Below are 22,998 nucleotides of genomic sequence, written 5' to 3' on the forward strand. Positions count from 1 at the left end.
TCATCCGACATCCCACTCTTTGTAATGATTTCGTTCTCCTCATTTTGCACCACCAATGAATGATTGTATTGCTCCATACAACTCCAAAAAAAAAACACAAGCAAAATCTAATCAAAATAACCCTAAATGGCACCAAGTCAAAAAATGCAAAGGCAGACAAGTGAAACCAAAAACAAAAGTAACAAGAGCTCTTTGTGAGCTAGAGTCCATGCCTTTTGGGATCATAGTGAGATTTATGATGATATAAAAATGAACTATTAGAAGGATTATTCAGGAAAATGCACTTAGGAAAATTGTAATTATCAATTTGCAAGTACATTTTTTAACAAAAATATTTGTATGTACAGGTATTTTTAAGTTGAATGGTTTGTTTGTAAAAATTTAATTCGAATGAAAATTTTATTATAAAAAAATAACATTCAACTTATTTGTAAAATTTATAATGATTTGCATAAAAAACATAGAATTAAACTAGAAGGATTACATTTATAAGTTAAATAAATTAAAAATTAAAGATTACATCATACCTAAATTTTAGTGTTAATATTTACATTGTGATTTTAAAATTTTATTCTAAAATCAAATGTGAATACTTTTTAATATGACCCATAAAAAAAAGAAATAAAAATAATTCTTTAATTTTACAATTAAAATCATATTTATTTAGTTAATTAAATTATACTCAATACTTTGAAACCTTTTCACAAATACATTAATAATAATGTTTTAGTCATTAGTTTAAGTCGCTGACTGCCGTTGGGAAGCGATGTTTCATGGGCCCCATGCAATCATCTACATTCAAGCTCATTTCATGCTCTTCCGATGACTCGAGTCAACCGGATGGAAAAGTGCACGTTCACTTTAGACTATGAGAATAAATCTGAAGTGGAGGCTCTCATTTGCTTTGAACAGATAATAGCTGGAGAAGATGGCGAAGAATTGTAGTGTTATGCTTTCCAGATTTTTTTTTAGGTATGATTATAGTCTCGGGATCTGTCGTTACTTGATTGGTCAAGCGTCTTTATAATGAAGTTTGTGATACTTTTCATCATCAAATGAGATTAGAAATGACAATTTCATAAATGAATTCTGACCGGCATATTAATTGCATTCTTATCTTTGTGATTTTTTCTACATTTTTCAATTTAAAAAATAAGGAATATGCCCCAAAAAAAAGTCTTTAGTCAATTGATGAATTACAAAAACATCCAGCATAAAACTTTGGCAATATGGTAATTTGCTTCCAGAGAAAGAAATAGAAGGGGGTCAAACAAAAACATTTGAAAGAGGACACGAGACCGCGCAAGATGCGTGCCACAAATGTCCTCAAGTACAGGCCAACCTTCCTAGTGCCCAACTCGCAGAGCGCATCAAAATTACTTTTATTTGCTTCCTTTTTTGACTTCCGCTAGTCAGGCTTCTTCCCGTTTTTTCCTAGTAAAACTATCAAAAATCATTATTGAATAATCAACGATTTTTGCCCCCAATAAATTGCGTATAATCGGCTCCATAATCACGGTAAATCATGATTAATTTGGCTGGGAAATGGCGCAAAAGACGAAAACCCTAAATAGTAGCAAAAAAAAATCATTTTTCCTAGTTGACACGCATGCAAGTGTGTAAATGCATTCGACCCTATTTGCCAATCATTTTTGCAGAGGAGTTGTGCGAGTTTTTGCACGAGTTGTAAAGAGGAGTTGGGTGACTCAGAACTCTTATCATTTTCACCGTTCTTTTGCCCATTTTCAAGGTGTTTTTATGTGATTTGAATTATCTGTCCCTTTTAAATTCATGTTTTTTTTTTTTTTAATGACAAATACCAAATCTTCCATTTCACTAACATTTTTTGCATATTAACATTATAATATTATCATGATAAATTAAGAATTCCCATCTAGTCGTGATTATTGTTCGTATATGTTTGTTGTTCGTGTTATGTTTTCTCTTTCAGTTCCTCCCTCATTACATCAGCAATATTTTTCTATTTCTTTAATTGACCGCCTCCTGTATTTTTCTCCCCGCCTACTACAATTATTGAGCGTGTTGAATTTAGATCAGCCTTATCCTAAGCTGAAAGGATATGTTATTTCCACAAATAAATATTCAGTATTATTGTCCTCCACTAGCCTAGATGTAGATTTAAAAGATTTGGACTAAGGAGATGTTTGCAATATCTAACCTACATTCAGACAGATTTACTTGGATTTGCAACAGTCAGTGTAAAAAGACCAATTACTTTTTCATGTATTTGCCCTACAAAGTTATAAACTGTCAGTAGTCTTTTTTTACTGCATCCAGTTCATTAAAAAATAGGGTCAACGTGAACGGCACTAACTCTAAATTAACTCTACACAGTACAGGACAATATAGGCAGGAATAATTTTAGTAGAATGTTCAATTTCCAAGTTGGGAATAGTCAGCCTCACATCAGCACATTTAAACTAATAATATTTTTTTCCAGTTACAGTTGATTTTAGAGACTGCTTTTTCTTCTAGAACAGTTCATCATAAGTTTGTTAAAAAGGAAAAATTAACCTAAATATTGTCTGTAGTAGAAAGAGTTTTAGCTCCGACTTAAGAAACATTTTATTTTATTATTTTTATAACTAACTTATGTAACTTAGGTCCAATGCTTCCTGTTTCATTTCTATCTGTAGAAGTACTAGAAGATAGGTACACTGATCTATAACTAATATACTCTCAATATATCAATGATGTGGAAATGCCCCTTAATTATTTTTTAAAATTATTTACTGTTTTATTTAAGTTTTTTGTTAAATCTGAATCAGAAATTTCAAATAAACAAATTGAATACATTGAAGAAAGATAAAATTGGATCAGTTAGACTCCAATAGTAAGGAAGATGTGAGTGATATCAGAATTGCAGATTACTAGTCATGCTGAAGACATGTTTCACTGCTATAAAACTTAACACTCCCTCTTACCAAGAAAGAGGTCTTCAGTGTGTCATCTCGTGACAAGAGCATGAAGCTGCAACAAAAAATTATTGTCAACAATATCTCATCATATCAATAAGTAAATGTTATCTCAATATAACAATAAGCAATTGTTGTCTCATCTTAACAATATTAACCATAGCTACTCCTAGAGATTGAATTATAATAAAAAGATGTCATAGAGTCACACAAATGACTTTACTATGCCTAATCGTAGAGGGTGGATCCACCATGCCTATTTGCAAAGGGCAGAATGAGGGCTTACACCTCAGATTTCTCCCAGAGAAGAATGCATTTCCACCATAGCTACTCGCAGAGAGTGGAACAAGGGCTTTCACCTCAAGCTTCTCCCAGAGAAGAATGCATCTCCACCATACCTACTCGCAGAGGGTGGATCCACCATACCTATTCACAGAGGATGGAACAAGGGATTTCACCTCAAACTTTTCGTTCTCAAAGAACTCATTAACAAGAGATTGCACCTTGAACTTCCCTCGCAGAGAAGAACTTACTAACAAGGGATTGCATCCCAAACTTCTTCTTCTCGGAGAATAACTCATTAAGCAAATAAAGATCCTCTAAATGTTGAGACTCCTTCTCAATCGAAACTCCCTCTCAATCTGATATCAATCTTTTGACCTTCTCATCCAAGGTTGCTTGAAATTTTCAAAAAATCAAACTCCCTCTCTGCAGAGCGGCATATTCACCACTTTGATAATCACAACAAAATAAAGCTGAATCCGATGTTGACCAATCCGGGAGCTTTAGCAATCACACTGCTACACAAGCTTGACGATCTTCTGCAAAGCACTCTCTCTCTCTCTACATCTCAAGCTACCTTTGAATCTTTAAGCACTTGCTTCAACCTCCTGACCTGCTTGTTCAAGATAGGCTGCAATGCTTGTTTTAGAGGTGATGGAAGGCCACACCACCCTACCAACTCATAACCAAGAGTGCAACAATATGGAGACGAAGAAAAAAAAAATGCTTCACAAGCAATTTTATTATACTTGAAAATTCTTACAACACCCACAAGATGATATGATAGATATGACTTCTTCAAAAAGAAGTTTACAAATTCTTCAACATAAGAGAAATCCCAAATAAGAGTCTTCACACCAAGCTTCACCAAAAATTTTTACTTGAAGAGTTACACCTTTAAAGCTTTCACACCTTGAAGTCTTCACGCCTTCTAGCTTCTACTTCTCAAACTTGATTAGAAATGCTCATATGCCTTGCTTAAATAGGCACTTACCACCCAATGCATGACTTATCCACAACCTTCTACACAATATCCATAATCTTCTAAAACTTCCATAACTTTCTAGAATTACGACTAAGCACCACCATGTGGCCCAATTAGAAAATTACATTTTCTTTATGGATCACAACAAATATTAAATGCAAGATTTAAGAAACTTTCCACAAGCTTCTAAGATGCCACCTACACACCTTGATTAATGTAATGACAACTATTTTTCTTATTTTTCTATTTATGCCACCTATGCACCTCGAAAATAAAAATCCTCTTTTCCTTTCTTTTCTCCTTTTTATTTTTTAATTATTTCTCCTCTAATTTTCGTCACTTTCTCTCTCCTCCAGATTATTATTATTATTATTATTATTATTTTATTTTTTTATTTTTATTTTTATTTTTATTTTTTTTAATAATAAATTCAACATGTCTCCCCTTTATCTTGGATGCAAGATGCTCCTGCATCAAGAGGAATGAATTCACCCACACCTTGAAACTTAAGATATGCTAAAATCAAAGACTGTCAACCTTGACCGTATCCCAGATTACACTATACTAAAAGTTTGAGAAGCTGATAAATGTGAAATCCAAATTGACTTTGTAATTCTTGTTCCTTGCAGTTGAATTCTACCATGGATTATAACACTTGGTCTTGCAATGCTGCAGTTCTCTTAAATAACATCTTCATTTCTACACAGAACTTGTGCTTGATCCCTGTTGCCTAAGATATTACTAAGTTCTCTAGAAATGAACAACCTCTAAGTGTCATCTCATCCTCTTACAAGAAACTGGTCACGAGACAATCTGAGTCTTCATTCTTCAGTATGCAACCATGATGAAAATGAAGACACCTCAGAAAAATGAACATTAAAATCAGGTAATTCAGTGTCTGAAATAATCTCTTTAAAAAAGTTAAAACTGAAACAAGTCTGCATCAGCTACTTGTGCAACAAACAAAGCAATCAGATTTCAAACAACACCTTCAATACTCTTCCAAAATAGTCTCAATTAGCTCTGCAACCTTTTATAAGACAAATCAGTCCTACAAGATGCACCAAGCTCTTTCTCTCTCTCAAGCTCCTGGAATCAACTTATCACTTTGATGATGATATACCAAATGAGCTAGACTTGTGGCTGACTCATCCTTCGTGATCTTCAGATTGAAGTTACATTTCTATTTGCCAAATCTACCACCATGACCCTAGCAAGATGGGCTGATACAGATCTTCATGCTCCTTAAATGAGAACCTACAACCAAGAAATAGAGATTACTAATAGTTCATAAGATCAATTTATCGAGGAGAATTATCAGTGTTAGAAGTATCCATGATTTACTATTCTAATGCAAGATAATGACTATATAAAAGATTCATAACATTATTCAAGGTATGAAATACTTTCTCTTTCTTGTCTAATCTTCCACCAATTGTTCTTTCCTGATCTTTGAACCATTTGACTTCAATTTACTTCTTATATCTTGAGAGAAGAGATGACAATTAAATAAGAACTCTCTGAGAGGAATAAATCCATAGACTTCAACATTACCTCTGAAAATATTAAAGAATGAAAGACCATATAGCCCAGACTCGTGTCTTCGAATTAAGACTTTTGTGACACCTAGAGTTTGAGAAGTCCGTGTCAAAATATAAGGCGGCCTTATTTTACAATGTCCTGATAATATTTATCAAAATATTGATACTAGTGACTTCACTTTCTATACAATCTGACAACAAAACTGTTCAAAATTTGACTGAGACTTCACATATTTTCTTGCATGCTTCCAACCACAATAAAATGTCATAAATTCATCGTCTTCAGAATCCAACAGTGAATTGAACCTAGTTTTCTATTGTGAGACTTTGAACTAACTACCAAAAAACAAAACAGGGCTTTTCAAAAATTGAATGCAGACCCACAAGAATGAAATGTCATGACTCTCCTATCTTATCGAATCATGCATCTACATATGAAAGACTTCAAATTCTCAAATCATCTGTTCATATCAAACACTTGCAAGATCCCTTCTATCTTCTTTCAATCATTTCCAGGCAAAAATTTACATCTAAAACTTAGCAATTCTTCCATCTTATAACATCCGAGTATGAATTTGCATTCTTTGGATAAATCTGCCTGTCTGAATCCACAAATCTTTCCAAATATTCTTGGTGGAGAGGTTGCATATCTGACAAATCTACTTCAGTGAAACTTCCTGACAGATCCACTTCAGTTATACTTTCCAAGTTTTGAAGATTGAGAGATCTCAGACTATCAAGGCACTGCTGACTAATTTAAGCCTTAAGTATATGTACTACTTATATATATAATTTCAAAGCTGACCATGCTATTCAAGAACCTCAATTCTCCACTTAATTTCAAATTCCTCAATGCTAAGCTTCTAAGATTAAGAAGTCTTCTAAGAAATTCAGATAAGGATCTTCCCTCAAATATTATACCGATATGTCACTCACTTCCTTTATTCACTAGATTTTTCAAATGACTGAAAATTCCAAAATGAACTTTGAAACTCTTTGCAAAATTATTCCATCCAGCACAATCTCCTTCAGCAGAAAGACAACCCATTCATCACTTTTGGAAGTGGAAGGAAACAAACTAGTAAAAAAGACATGAATACTACAAAGCTTGAATAAATTCTGGTTCTGGGTCTTTCCTTAAACCTGGCTCTGATAGCATGTTAAATTTGAACCAGAACTTAAAAAATTGAATATACAGAATATAAATTTGCAACAGCACAAAACACAATAGAATATATCCTGGGAAAACCCTCCTCCTGAATGTGAAAAACCCAGCCAATGAGAATTTAAAAACTTTCATTATCCTTCAAAATAGGTACAAAAATCTCATAACAGAGATATGCAATCTGAAGATGAAGTTCTGAGGATCAAACACTAAATAACTCTAATATGGACAACTACAGAAGACAATACTGTAGATACACCACCAATACTGAATAGTGTATCTGCACACTGAAATATAGACACTGAGTTCTTTACTTGCTCTCAGAATATATAATTACCATAATACGACACTTTCTGAATAACTCAAATACAGCCCTGGATAATACATCATGTTCTGTTTAATATCATCCACACAGAAGAAAGCAGCACACGATCTCTATATATACGCACAAACTTCTCTTCCAGTAATAACAAGGAAATCCTCTGCCAGTAATAAAAAAGAAATCTCATATTTCTGTCTACCCAGAAATCATACCAAACTCTAAAACTTGCATACGAACTTGAATGCCCGATAAGATTAATTAACAAGGATATTTTAGAGGAATATTAATTTACGCCAAGAAGAGGCACGAACAGATGTGGAGAAGAATTTGAGGCATCACCAACGACAAAGACTTGCCACTTCAGCAATGGTTAGAATATTCAAATAGTCCTGGCGGTAAAACATATCAGCACATGATATGAATGCCAGCACAAGCAGCACTTCAGCATATGATAACACGATACACAACAAAGAAAAGTCCACCAGAGATAATGAATATAAAGAGAAGACTTTAAGCTTTTGAACAGGATGCCATAACATACGAGCAAATAATATATGAACAACTGACTGAATGAGTAACAACAGAGGATATGAACATGATGACATGACTTTGAAGAAGCATAAAATATTAAAATCAGAACCCTCAGCCTAGTAATAAGGAAGATGTAAGTGATACCAAATTTGAAGAGTACTGCTCACGCTGAAGACATATTTCGCTGCTATAAATAATAAAACTTAACATTTGTTTTTTTGCAAATCCAGTTTTTCTTGATTGATTCCCGATTTTTTCAAAAAAATCCTACTCTTTTGGTTTGCCGATTTTTCCCCAAAACTAGTGATGCTTCTATAGTTCATATTATATAACTGTGGCTCTATTGCAGGATTGGCTATATCTCCTACAGAAGTGACTTAGAACAGGTTTTGAATCTGTTTCTCCAGCAACAGCACTTTTACAACTTCTTTCAGCACACATATGATTCTGGAAGCAGCAAGTAGGGGGAAATGTACTTGGCAAATCAGATTAACAGTGATGTTATTAGTCAGACCCAGCTGTCAGAATTTCCGTTTTGTCACTATGCAGTAGCATATCATAGTGTTAGCTGGTAATGTTTGTGGATGTGAACTATGCCTGGGATTCTTCTCAGAGATTGAATCAGCATGAGGATTTAGGAATGTAACTGGTATCAACTTTCAATTTTCTCTTTGCAGTAGGGGTGGGATGTCCTTTGATGGATTACGGTTAATCGGGATTTGGAGCTATCTTTAGGGGCTCTATGAAACTTGGTTAACAGAACCTGTTCATACTTCATTGTAATCCCCGTTCCCCTTCTCTAAGCCGGTCGATTCCAAATTCCTTCATTCTCAGCTTGAACTATTGGGGATTGAATTTTTGGAGATTTGCTGCTGCTAGTATCTCAAAATGATTTATGCACATTCTAGACAATGCAAAGTTACAAAAGCCCAATGACAGACAACAGACAATGGTTTTAGTCTTTAGATGCTGCCTCTAGAAAATAAGCTTGAAAAGTTAAATGGTATGTTTTATCCATGTTTTTATATAATATAAAGTATATTATGCAAAATCCCCTATATATTTTAAATTTCCCCATCTTTTATATAGCTGCCCCCTTTGCCATCCCCTTGCTGTCCCCAAACTTGGCCCAAAAAAATGGGGTTCCCCAAACTCGTCCCCCTAGTCCCAACTATTCTGTCCTGGAAACTTGGGGTAACCTTCTTGTTATCAACTCCAGCATCTGAAAACATGTGGATTTCATCAATGTCAAGGCCTATAATCACTTTCTCTCTTGCGATTCTCTAAATGTATTCCTTGAGACATTGATTACCCGATAGTAATTTGATTAATTTTAGACCAATCACTTTCCCAGGGAGACGTTTTGCAAAGCTCTGTTGATAATATGCATAGAAGTTGCAGCGAGCTATTACAAATTTTGTTTTTTGGTGTTGTCATCTAAAAAGGTTTTGCATGTTTCTATTTGTTTTGCATTAACCATTGATGTGTCCAATTTCATGTATACCAGTCTATTTTTATGCTTGTCACTAAGACAACCAATAGGTCATAAAATGGAACTGTGATTGAACTATGTCTGCCACAACATAAAGAAGTTAGTAATATCACTTACCAACTGTGCAATCAGATAAATCCTTGTTGAGACCCTACAATTATGTTACATAATCATTGAAACTTAATCCATAAAATGTATATTTCCTACTAGGGTTAGGAACATTAACTCAAACATGTGATTTGACTAATTCCATTAATAAAGTTACTTGGTAAAACATACAAGGTGCCTTGAGTTTATTCCCTTATATCAAGCCCAAGAGCATGGTTTGACACACACCATTTGGCCTTTCAGCCCTACTTAAGGTCACCACTACTCAAATGAAACTTATGGGCTACTTGCATCCCTTATATGTATTCCATCATAATGTGCATGAGGCCTTCCCTTGAGGCTTTTCCCCAATAATCCCATCCAAATCAATTTGTACTCTGGGAGATCACACCCTGCGTCTCGAGCTCTCTTATGAGTCTTATCTAGGATTTAGTTGCAATTTCCAGAAATCCTTAAATGAGTGGAAATTGAGTTCAGAAAGGTTGGGTTATCACAGGCTCACAAAGCTACTGCTCCTGTACCAAACTGTGCTACTACAGATTTATGCATTAACAACAATACCAGTAATTTATATATGTATATAGAAAAAACTAAACAACACCGGTCTACCATGCAACACAGAACTGCCTAACGGATAGCACCAAAATATTGTTTGAATTGATATAGAGAGTGTTCTAAAAACAGACCACAATAAACACAACTTGTGTGTACTGTGCCTATCAGGAAGATGTTTGTATGAATCCACTTGAACATGCACAGGAGACGTGCCTGAACCAGCAACAAGCTTACAGAAATGGTTATAGACTCCGCAGGAATGAAAGTCTATGCTCCATGTCTGAATATGAAATAAGAAGGAACTCCCGACTGACTGCAATTATGTCTTAAGATCTTCCTGAGTGGCATCAATGGTGGCACCATAGTGTCTATGCTTCTGTAACTAGCAGCCCAATGCGATGACAACCTGTGTAAGCTTCCTGAGATTTGACGGCTTATAATTCTAACTCCAGTCTCAACCTGCAAACAATGGAATGCATGAATACGGTAGGAATGATTGAGTTTTTAGCAAATAAGCAACACAGAACAGAGGTATCATTCTGTTCAGGAGAAATGATGGGGAAACACGGTGTTACCTTCACAAAAGGAAAATCTGCAAACTTCCCATGTCTCCACAATCTCCACGCCTGGAATATCACTCCACGAGCTCGTCTCAATGCCAAAGCTTCAAGATGGAAGCATTATGATCGTTTAACCCGCATTCCAAATGCCAACGATGTTGCAAGATGTAACAGAAGGTAAGTAACAGCAGCCAGGCAGGAGGAAAGTGCCACGTTGAAGATAGTCCAACCAACGTTCGAGCATACAATTGAATGGTGTGGAAATTAGACAAATAGACCCTTGCTTGTCTCTCTACACCCAAGACACCCCTAGTTAATAACTTAGGCCTATCAAGGTGTTGAAGAAATAGGCTAAGTATTAACTTCGGAACTCAACGAGCGGAAGGGGACATGACAGTCCTCCCTTTCCGAGATTGCTTGTCCCCATCAAAGAGATGGATGCTGGAGAATCTGATCACCTTCCCATGTTGCATCTTCATTTGGCAAGTTAGCCCATCTAATCAAATGTTCCCTAATGGTTCTGCTCCTTCATTGTCATTCTCTCGTGTCAAGTACTTCAGCAAGTACCAACTCCAACTTCCCTTCCTCATCTAATGGAGGTAACCTTGGTGAGATGGTAACATGCTGTCCCAGTGCTCTTTTGAGGCACGAAACATGAAAGACGTTATGAATCTGACTCTCGGAAGGCAGATCCAACTCATACACTACTTCCCCAACCTTTCTTATTACCTTGTATGGTCCATAAAACTTAGGCCTGAGTTCTTCGGGCCTGCTCTTCTTCAATGAACTTCGCTCACAAGGCTAAAGTCGTATAAATACCATCTCCCCAACCTCAAACTCTCTCCGTCTGATGCCAATTTGCAAAAATCTTTTCTTGGTTCTAGACTTGCCACATATTTTCCTTAAGAGTGGATAGGATATCCTACTGCTCTTGTAACCAATCTTTGGCCAATGGCATCCGACTATCCAACAATGCTAGATCCTCAAAAGAGAATAGTCTATGCCCATAAAGTGCTTTGAAATGGGACATGCCAATGGTCATATGATAGGTGGAATTGTAGTTATATTCGCCCAAATACAATCATATTGACCCATGCTCGTTGTTGTCCAAAGATATAACAACAATAGTAGCCCTCTATCCATTTGTTCACTATTTTCATTTGGCCATCCATTTTAGGGTAATAATTCGTATTGGGCGTCAGCTGAGTTCCCGCAAGTCTAAAAAGTTTCTACCAAAACATGCTAAGAAACTTATTGTCCCTATCACTAACAATGGTCTTGGTCAAACCATGTAGTAGGAATACTTCCCTAAGAAACAATGCAGCTACCTGCAAGGCTGTCCAATCAGCTGCAACCACAAAGAAATAGGCATACTTCGTTAATCTATCCACCACCAGAAAAATATTATCTTTACCCTGAACCTTCGAAAGCCCTATGATAAAGTTCATGGATATACTTGCCCACTTATGTTTGGGAATCAGCAGGGGCTGCAATAAACCTATAGGATGTGTATGTTCCGTCTTGTTCTGCTAGCAACTTAAGCACTCCCTAACATGATGGAGGACATTGCTCTCAAGCCCCTTCCAAGAGAACCTTTCTCATATCTACTTGTAGATCTTAAAGTACCCAGGGTGGTCTGCTATAGGGTTGTCATGAATGGAATTCATAATTTGCTCCTTCAATTTGGATTCAGGAACCAACTAAATTTTGTTCTTGTAGTAAATAACATCATCTAATACCCTATACCTGTCATCTTGAACCTGACCGTCCATAACCTCACAAGTGAAGGTGTTTTTAAAATACTCAACTAACAATTGAGATTTCTAATCAACTGAAATCTCTGACATCAAACAACATGAGGCACTGGTTGGTCTCCTAGGTAATGCATCTGCAACTACGTTGTTCTTTCCTTTGATGTACTCAATATCAAAGTCATATGCTTGAAGTTTGCTGATCCACTTGCAATGCCTCTCATTTACATCCTTTTGGGCCAAGAAGAAACGCAAATTGTCATGATCTGTCTTAACTACAAATTGTCCACCCACTAAGTACTGTCTGAACTTAGAGCATGCATGATAGCTAACATCTCCTTATCATAGGTAAAATACAACTTCTCACGATCTTTCAGTTTCCTGCTCTTGTATGCATTAGGATTTCTATCCTACATGAGTACTGCCCCGATCCCATCACCTAATTCATCACACTCCAAGGTGAACAGTCTAGTGAAATTGGGTAGAGCTAATATCGGGCACGTGCTCATCACCTTCTTGACTTTATCAAATATCACCTCCAACTATGTACACCATCTAAAAGCCCCTACTTTTGTAAGATTAGAAAGGGGTGTTGCAAGCTGTAAAAATCCCTTCACAAACCTTTTGCAGTAAGAGCACAAGCCTAGGAGTCCCCTTAAGTCCGACATGTTCTTTTGGGGTGGCCAATCTAGGATAGCCTAGATCTTTTCTTAATAAACCTTCACCCTATTAGCCCCAATCACATGTCCCAAGTACAAGATCTTTGTTAACCCAAACTCGCATTTGGATTCCTTAGCAACAGTGAGTGTTGCTCCATGATCCCTAGAACCTCGTCCAAACGTTGCAAGTGTTCCTCCCATGTCCTACTGAAAATCATTCCCCCTATGTCCTGCTGAAAATCATAATGTCATTGAAGAACACCAAAACAAATTTACGCCACTGCTTATTAAAGAAATAATTCATGCATGACTGGAATGTAGTAGGAGTGTTGGTGGGTCCAAAAGGCATCACCAAAAACTTGTAGTTGCCATAGTGGCATTTGAATGCAGTCTTATGTACATCCTCTTCACAAACCTTAATTTGATAGTACCCAAAGCAAAGATCAATCTTAGAGAAGTAGACAACCCCATGCAATTCATCCAACAACTCATCACTACGGGGTATAGATAACACATGGTAGATGATAGCTAGGGCCAAAGGCTCACCCAGTTACCATGCAACCTTGCAAAGATAACACAACAAAAACAAAATAACCAAGAGACAACACCTGAAGAGAGAAAACAACATATGACAATTGATTCCGAAATTTACCTCATACATGCCAAGCTGTAAGGCCTTTTGGGTTGCAACCAATTACAAAGATTCAATTACAAAATGGATTCTTCATACGTCGTGCGTGATCCTCTAAACTTACTTTTCCCCCCAACATCCCAACCCTAGGACTTGACTCTCTACTTATACTTGCCAAAATGACTTACAGAAGATTCTAAATCCGCATTGGATAAAGCAATAACCCCAAATATAGGTCCACACACTTCCCAATAACAAATCCCATACATTAAATCCAGTTCACAAATTAAATACACAAGTCAACTCTCAAAGAAGAACCAAACAGATAACTCAGTGAACAAAGAACAAAGCATCATCAAACACGCTGGACAAACTAAGCAAAGGACAACTCGGTGAACACACACACCGAGCTAAGTTAAGCCAACTCGGTGAAAGAAGACAAAATGAATCCACTGAGCCAACTGCCACAACAGACATCGAGTAGGATAACCAAACAACCTAGGATGCTTCTACATCAATAGGATACCTGTCCTTAATGGTCCTCTTATTCAGTGTCCTATAGTCTATGCACATACATAGAGGCCCATCCTTCTTCTTGACCAACACTATGTATGAAGCAAATAGACTCGAGCTAGGTCTAATGTGCCCCATGTCAAGCAACTCTCTAATGGTCCTCTCTATCTCCTCCTTATTGTGTCTTGGTTGACGATAGGGTGTCGTAATGACTAGTTTCGCACTCTCTTCCACCTCTATCACATGCTCAAATCCACAATCAAGAGGTATATCAAGAGGGATATCACCAAAGACTGCTTTGCGCTTGTGTTCTTTGATTGAATATTGATGTGATGCTGCTATCCTAAGTCTGAAACAGACTTAGTGGAGATAAAACAATGCGCTGCCTACTCTGCATCCTCGTGTCTCAAAATGGATTCCATCCTATGAGCTGAAACGATCCTGGGACCTCTATCAATCATAGCTCAGAGAATGACCTGTTGATCTCCCTTCATAAATTCAATTGTTTCTAATCATGATCAATGATATATCTCCCAAGAGTCTAGAGTCACTGCAAACCTAAAATGGCATATGTTCCACCTGACTCAACCACGTAGAAATCTGCTGTGAGAATGTAAGTACCAAGCTGAACATCAAGCTGAAATACTATCCCTGAACAATTAAGAAGATCTCCACCAGCGACCTTAACATCAAAGTGTGGAATGGAGTCTACTTGTAGCTTCCTTCTTGCTGCTATAGACGTGCTGATGAAGTTATATGTGGCCCCAGTGTCCACCAAACAAACCATTTGCTGCCCTTTAACCACTCCTTTAAGACGGATGAGACTCCCTTTAGGAACTCCTAAGAGAATCGCAACTGTAGGTGGCTGATTTGAAACCTATTTCTTCACCTTTCCCAACTGGGGCTGCTCCTGAACACTATCCTTGTCACTGTCATTAGACTTGTTAGCATTGTTTTCCTCATCGGAAACTACCTCTATATAATGAACCTTGCCTTTCCCAAGACATCTATGATCTGGTGACCAAGGTCCCTTGCATGTGAAGCATAAATTCCTCCTCCTTAAACTCATTTTTTGATTCAATATCAGTTTTAGGTGGACTGCTCTTATTCTGATTTGAAGATTTCAGATTGGTCTTAGGTCCCTTATAAGGCTTTCTGGGAGGTTGAACTGCTCAAGATGAGCTATCCAAATCAAATGCCATCCTGATTGCATCCTGTAAAGTATTCAGTTTCAGCACCTTTACAAATCCCCTAAACCTCTCACTCAAACCTTCCACGAACAACATTACTTTCCTATTTTCTGTCATATTGGAGACCATAATAGATATCCTTTGAAACTCATCAATATAATTATCCAAAGCTCCATTGTGCTTGAGTTGAGCTAACTCCCTGTTACAGTAGACTTCTATGTCCTTCCTGTCAAACCTACTTATCAGTTAATTACTAAATTCCTCGTACGAATTCAGCATGCCATGATCTTGAGTGACTAGACCATGGCGACACCAATCATAAGTTGGTCCGCTCAAATGCATGGTAGAAAACTTGATTGCATCGGTTTCAGACGTGGGCTTTAGTGTGAGAAAGGTATCCAGTTTTTGTATCTATGCCCTGGCTGTAGTTTTCTCGCTACCATCAAATATTGGTAATGAGAGCTTGTTCATAGCATGTTTTAAAATTTTGTTTGGGGTCCTTGGCGGTTCATATATTGGACAAAGCCTAAGACTGCCTTCACATTGTCTGGGAACAAATCCCATTCAGCATATCTAGCCATGACATCATCAGAAATGTCTCCTACAGCTCAAGCATTAACAACCTCATCATAATCTTCAGCAAAAACTAGCACCAAAGGCTTGTCTATAGTTTGAGTGAGTGCTTCTGTGCCTTGCGGTGATCCAACTACACTACCACCCACACTGTGATAGCTTTGGGGTCTTCTAGGGCCAGTATTCATCTGTTGTATAGCTCGCGTAAGTTGTTGCAGAACATTAGCAACCTGATTTTGTCCATCTCTGAGAGCCCTTAAGGTTCCCTTGTGTCTCTATCCGCTTCCTCAACAATATTTGGAGCCCTTTCAGCCGTTCAATGCACTCCAATGATCTCTGATGTTGTTTTGCCCTCAGGAATTTGTGGGGGTCTCCAAATTCATGCAATTCTCTGTTGTACTGCCGCATTCAAAATGAAAGTCCACAAGGCAGCAGATTCATTGCTCTGATACCACTGTTATGAACCTTATCTAGGATTTAGTTGCAACTTCCAAAAATCCTTAAATTAGTGGAAATTGAGTTCAAAATGTTGGGTTATCACAGGCTCACAAAGCTACTGCTCCTGTACCAAACCGTGCTACAACAAATTTGTGCGTAACAACAATACCAGTAATTCATATATGTATATAGATAAAACTAAACAACACCAGTCTACTATGCAACACAGGACTGCCCAACTGATAGCACCAAAATATTGTTTGAATTGACATAGAGATTGTTCTAAAAACAGAACACAATCATATATACAGAAAACACAAACTTCTGTGTGTCGTGCCTATCGGGAAGATGTTTGTATGAATCCACTTGAACATGCACGGGTGACGTGCCTGAACCAGCAACAGGCTTACAAAAATGGTTATAGACACCGCAGGAATGAAAGTCTATGCTCCATGTCTGAAAGTGAAATAAGAAGGAACTCCCAGCCGACTGCAATTATGGCTTCAGATCTTCCTGAGCGACATCAATGGAGGCACCATAGTGTCTGCACTTTTGTAACTAGCAGCACAATGCTATGACAACCTGCATAAGCTTCGTGAGATCTGTCAGCTTATAATTCTAACTCCAGTCTCAACCTGTGATGAACAGAATGCATGAATACGGTAGGAATGATTGAGTTTTTGGCAAAGAAACAACCCAGAACAGAGGTATCATTCTGTTCAGGAGAAATGAAGGGGTTTCATCCTTCAGGGGAAACACGGTGTTACCTTGGCAAGAGGAAAATCTGCAAACTTCCCATGTCTCCACAATCTCCATGTCTGGGATATCACTCCACAAGCTTGTCTCAAAGCCAAAGCTTCAAGATGGAAGCGCTATGGTTGCTCACCTCGCATTCCAATTGCAAATGACGTTGCAAGATGTAACGGAAGGTAAGTAATGGCAGCCAGGCAGGAGGAAAGTGTTACATTGAAGATAGTCCAACCAAGGTTTGAGCATACAATTGAATGAGGTCAAAATTAGACAAACAGATTCTTACTTGTCTCTCCACGCCCAAGACACCCCTAGTTAATAACTTAGGCCTATCGGGGTGTTGAAAAAATATGCTAAGTATTAACTTCGGAACTCAGTGAGCGGAAGGGGACATGACAAGCTTGTCCAGCAAGCCGAAGAGCACAAAATGACTCCCATCATTCGGCCTCACAATCCTTCTCAGTTCACCACTACTCAATGGACCTTATACTACTTGCATTAACTTCGGAACTCAGTGAGCGGAAGGGGACATGACAAGCTTGTCCAGCAAGCCGAAGAGCACAAAATGACTCCCATCATTCGGCCTCACAATCCCTCTCAGTTCACCACTACTCGATGGACCTTATACTACTTGCATTCCTTGCATGTAGCATATCTCCCCTCCATAACACCACAACATACTGGCTGTAAGTTTTATTAGAGTTTTCATCATTATTAATTTTGCATACATTCATATTTCTCATCAAATGAAAGACAAAATGATGAATCAGCCAGATCAGAATGCACTATGCACCATAACAACACCTTGACAACTCTATAAACTGTTGTCTAATTTATTAACAGTGAGATTGCAGATCACTTGCTGAGTTGCATGCTTGTTCCTGCTTTGCCTTGTTGACTTCTTCCTATCCTGGCTCTATATCCTCTTGTTTCCCTCAAAAGATGTGATCTTTAGAGGTATCTGCCCTTCAGTGAGTGATTGTGTGCTTTGGATGTGAATCATAGTGATGTCTCTTCATACTATTATTCAACATTCATCACAAACAATTCCTTTACATACTTGAATTGCTGGAGTGGAATTGTTCTTCTTTCTTCCAGGCAACCTTTAAGATCTGCCTTAAAGGTCTACCCTATATTAGCTTGAAGGCTGGCTCTACTCGTGCCTTACTGTTTCTAGTTCTGCTCAAACTCTGCTTAACCGATTATATATTTGCTTTTACATCTAATACAAGTATTAAAAAAGATTTTCTTTTATTAATATTTCTCCTCTCACACAGGTCTGCTTCTGTACCCATAGTATGTCCCTTTTTGTCCTCCTCAAATGAAACCTTCTTCCCTTTTTATCTTCCAATGTAAGAGAGAGGTCGCATATCTTCATCATGTCTGCCTTTTGGCAAGAGACACAACCTTTCACAGTTAGCAGCCTTTGGAAGTGTATGACCCTTCATAATTTCTGCCCTTTAAAAGAGAGAGTCAATTCCATGTTATTTCTCAGCCTTTGGAACTGTACACAACCCTTCATAATTTTTTACCTTTAATGCAAAAAACTTTCACAGAATCGAATCCAGAAACTGCATTATCTACATTACATGGATTGTGGAAATCTTTTTACTTTCTCTCTTCCCCTAAAATGAAGTTCTCATTTCTCCCTTTTATATCTCCTGTTTGATGGAAAAACAACTTTTCAATTCATCCATTTTAACCATTCATTTAACTAAACTTAAATTATTTTTAATTCAATTCTTTTGTACATTTTATTTAGTTATTATTGTTCATTGTTGAATCCTATTCCATGAGGAGGACATGACAAGACAATTAAAAAGTGGCAATAGATTGCATGCTTTACAATGCAAACAATGTGGCCACATCCCTGGGATTTAGAGGTATGCTACCCAGAATGGATCATACGATGTGTGGTGATATGGAATGTCTTGGTTAATGGTCAAGTTCCATTCAAGATGCTGAAGTAGGAAGCAAAGACATGAAAATTTATTGTCTTCCATACAAAATGTCATACAGTACAACTCTTTTACTCATATTCTTTCTACAAATGATAAATCAATTATCTGAGAATCGCATATCTTAAAAAGTCGTCACATTATTATAAAACTTTAAAGATAATCGTAGAAAACTTAAAACACTCATCTTCATTTCGATATTCATTTGTTTAGCATCATGTTCTTCAAACCCTCAGCAATTTGTTTAATATATTACTATTCTCAAACACATTGAATCAATAGCAATTTCTCCAGTTGGGTATCTGCTAACACAGCAACCAGTCCTTTGAAAATCAAAAGTTTGCAGCAGCTTGTTCGATAATTTTGAGAGGATTTGCAAATTTTATTCATGTCATTGATGTTATACTGAATTGGAAACAATAAAAAAATATTTTCTCTTCACATGCAGTTTTCAAACATGTTAAACCAGAGCCTGAAATGGGCCTGATCATTGCCAGTCCTGATACTCTACTTAAAATCATTTATTAACTTCCAACTCAAAGTTTTTAAGGTGCTGTCCAATTGCTAATGAACTTCCACTGTAAATTGAATAGCCTACGATTGTGGATTACTGATTTCATGTATTCTTTTTAGGGACTTACATGGCATCTTAACACAAATTGAGTCCTGTGTTCTAAATAGTAGGTACATAAAAGGTATAATTACAACTTGTGCAAACATTTGGAGGGCTAAAAAATTTGTTGGCTGAACATTAAAAAATTTGTCAGCTGAACATTATGCATAGTTGGTTGTTCACTCCTAGCTCTAGCATAATTCTCATTTGAAAAACGATCGATGCCGTTTTTGAGATGACTTTCAGAAACAATAAAATTCTATTTATCTATTGAATATTCCAGTTACATCATACTTAATTGCTACAGGGATCGCAATTAGTTCACTTAAAAAATTTAATAACAGCAATGACTACCTTGCTTGAAGAGCAAATAGACGGAGAACGCAGGGCAGAGGGTACGTCTACATAGCTCGTGTTGCTGAATTTGGTACCTCCAGGAATGTAAAATACTCACAGCCAACACCCTGATGCGGAGCGCTTGCCTGTCTTATGCCACGGTCTAAATCATTAAGTTTGTAGTCCCTTTTGAGTTCTGACTCGCTTTCTCCACCCAAATCTATGCTTTTTTAAAACTCTTAGAGCGATTGGAGGCATTAGAGATGGCGCTTTCATAAATTTTCAACAGTGTTTCAGATTCGGGATGCCCTTTTATAATCCTGCTTAAAAAGCTTGCCTCTGTCATCCTCAAAACCCTCGAAAGAGGGAGGTTGAGGTCATCGATAGATTTGATTTTCAGCCAAACCAGACACCTCGGCCTCATAGTCTTTTCCAAACTCAGCGTCAACAAGCCAGCGTGCTTCACTACATAATCTACAGGGAGCTCCATCTTACGAAGTAGTAATTTCATTTTTTCAGTGACATCTTCCTTGGAGCGAAAAATGACAAGAGGGGCAGCCCCAAGTAGTTGCCAGGTTTCTTCCGTTGACAGCCCGCAGAGTTTAAGATTCTCTATATTGGCCTCTAACGTTTCTATGCGGCTAACAGTCACTGCACTTACAATATATTTAAATAGTTTTGTCCCCTTTTTCTCGGCGCCAATCCTATGAATAAGATTAACGCGTGCAGGCGTTAGAGACGTTTCTCTGAGAACAATCGGATCTATCTGTAAGAAGCTTGCAAGCTCGGCCGCACAAAAACCCCATCCTTTCCAAAAAGCAAGCGAGGGCTTCAGGGTCTTCTTCAAATTATAATTGAGAAGTCGTGGTTGCCTTAACAGGGCTTTAACGAGTATATCCTGGGGCTGAAACACATTCTTCAGAAATTCCATCTTGGGAAGAAGGTCGTTCTTGAGGTTATGGCACAAAATGTTTGGATGGCTCATCAAAAGTTTGCCCAGATTTCGATCTACAAAACCGAAATCTTCCAGCAGCTTGATCTTGGGCTCCAAGACTCTTTCTGTAAAAACCATAAGTTGGGGCTGAACACTTATTATATTGGCAATTTGGACTTCAGTGCAGCCGTGCTTCTTCAGCAAATGTAGAAACCCCTCTACCCTGTGGAGGGTTCGAAGCTTCTGCAAGTGAGGAGCCAACCTAAACATACGATTGATGTTGACCTCTGGTATCTTAAGTTTGGAGGAGGCAAAGTGTGAAAAGAGGTCCTGCGAATGGGCTTCCGTTGAGAAAACATTGCCGTGAAGGAATGGGCGTGTAACAAGTAGTTTCCAGCATAAACTGGAATCCACGGGAGGTGCTGCGAAAAGAAAAATCTTCCGGCATAACATAGTGTTTATCATACACGCTGTGCAACAACAGAAGAAGAGATTAGGGTTCTTACCGAGAACTTCTTTCTGCAACTATAAGTGCGTCAATTTTTTGGATTGATTAAGCCTGCATAATCAGTCACGCAGTTGTATTATAAAGTAATTGACTTGATTTCTCGCTCAGTTGTCTTATAAAGTAATTGTCTTGAATTATTTGAAACTTAATGATATTAGAGCTGGATTTTCATTTATCACCAATTTTTTTTTAGTCGACTATGATATTTGCTGGGATAAATCATAAAACCTAGTCGGGTTGGAAAAACATCTTCTATAAAGGTCCCGTTTGATTGGGGAAGATAAATTTGTGTCATAACCAGGGTATTTTATAATCAGGGTTTCGAAAACTTGGTTTTGTGGTTTGGAAAGCCAATGGTCCGTTTGGTTGACACAGATGAATATATCATGGACCCCACAATATTATTAAAAGAATTGTCATAAAATTCAAAACCTAGTTTTAATTTCGAATTCCACCTTTTTGTTGGAAGAAACTTTTTCCAATTTTTGACAAAAATTGGAAGATGAAATTGAAAACCAGATTATAATTTTAACCAACCAAACACCAAAGTTTTTTTGCGAAAACCTGGTTTTACCCCTGATAACCCGATTTTGGCCCTCATCTTCCAGCAACCAAACGGGGCCTAAATCATAAACCTTTCTTTAAGGGGTCATTTTGTAAAATATCTTCTATAAACAAGAGTTGTTTGAGTAAGTCTTGTTTATTGGGAACTAATAGTAAATGGGTATGGAAATGAAAAAAAAATTATAAATAAAAAGGAAGGATAGAAAAGAGTTAAAGACATAATGATATGTTATTGTTATAAGATTAAATAAAGGTAGAATGATAGTGAATGAATATGAAAATGAAAATAAGATTTATAAATAGAAAGGAAGGATAGAAAAGAGTTAAAACATAATGATATGTTATTATAAGAACAAATAAAGGTAGAATGATAGAGAGAATTGAAGGGAATTTCAAAAAATAAAAATAATTATATAATTTTAAGAAATATATAAATAATTATAAAAATTATATTAGACTCATTTCTAATCATTTAAGTTTAAATATTTAATTTAAAAAATAAATTGTTGATAACTTAATTCAAACTACCAAAATATTGGTAAGTTTGGGGGTAGTATTAGTTTAACAATTTGTAAAATGGTATTTAAAAAAATTAGACCAACATTGTAAAATAGTAGCTGGTAAAACATAGTGTAAACTTAAAGAAATAGCATTTTACAATTGGCAAAAATAAACATCAATGTAAAACTAATAAATATATTTAAAATAAGAAATATAAAATATTTAATTCTATATTTGAATTTAGTAAGAAAAATATATTGTGATAATTAATATTGATTAGACATTCATTTTTGTTCAAAGTGGTGTGAGTTGGAAGATTAAAATATTACTTTTTGGAAAGTCTTTCTTTGAAAATCTAATCAACTTGTAGAAAAGTGGAAAAGATAAAGTTGTCATTAATCCATGATAAAGTTGTTAAAAAATATTTGTATTTTTATTGGAGAAAATTCTTCTCCCTACCAAAAATAGAATGGGAGCAAATGAAAATTATGATTTATGAAATAATGAAAAATTAGAAAAAAGATATAAACATTTGAAATTTATTTTAATCCTTTAAACCCTATGAGTTGATTGGTCAATTTAATTGTAAAATTAAATTAAAT

General features: G+C 36.7%; 1 protein-coding gene across 2 annotated transcripts; it reads right to left on the reverse strand.

Moving 5' to 3' along the window:
- Window positions 1–2,723: 2,723 nt before the first annotated feature.
- On the reverse strand, window positions 2,724–21,448 carry LOC149542976 (uncharacterized). Of its 2 annotated transcripts, none has more exons than XM_089797901.1 (2): window positions 19,908–21,448; window positions 2,724–2,991 (listed from the first exon to the last, which is right to left on the reverse strand). In XM_089797901.1, the coding sequence occupies exon 1, from the start codon at window positions 21,286–21,288 to the stop codon at window positions 20,110–20,112; it is 1,179 nt and encodes a 392-aa protein (XP_089654027.1). In that variant the 5' UTR covers window positions 21,289–21,448; the 3' UTR covers window positions 2,724–2,991; window positions 19,908–20,109. The 2 variants fall into 2 exon arrangements, with proteins under 2 accessions (XP_089654027.1, XP_089654026.1); XM_089797900.1 differs by lacking the exon at window positions 2,724–2,991 and adding an exon at window positions 4,788–5,460.
- Window positions 21,449–22,998: the final 1,550 nt, after the last annotated feature.

This window comes from Cupressus sempervirens, chromosome 8, assembly GCF_028749045.1.
Source record: "Cupressus sempervirens isolate cs-2001-9-10 chromosome 8, ASM2874904v1, whole genome shotgun sequence".
In the NCBI taxonomy this organism is placed as follows: Eukaryota; Viridiplantae; Streptophyta; class Pinopsida; order Cupressales; family Cupressaceae; genus Cupressus; species Cupressus sempervirens.

What these genes read in the sequence shown, in the direction of transcription:
- LOC149542976 (XM_089797901.1), bottom strand. Translation starts at nt 21,288, where the DNA reads ATGATAAACACTATGTTATGCCGGAAGATTTTTCTTTTCGCAGCACCT.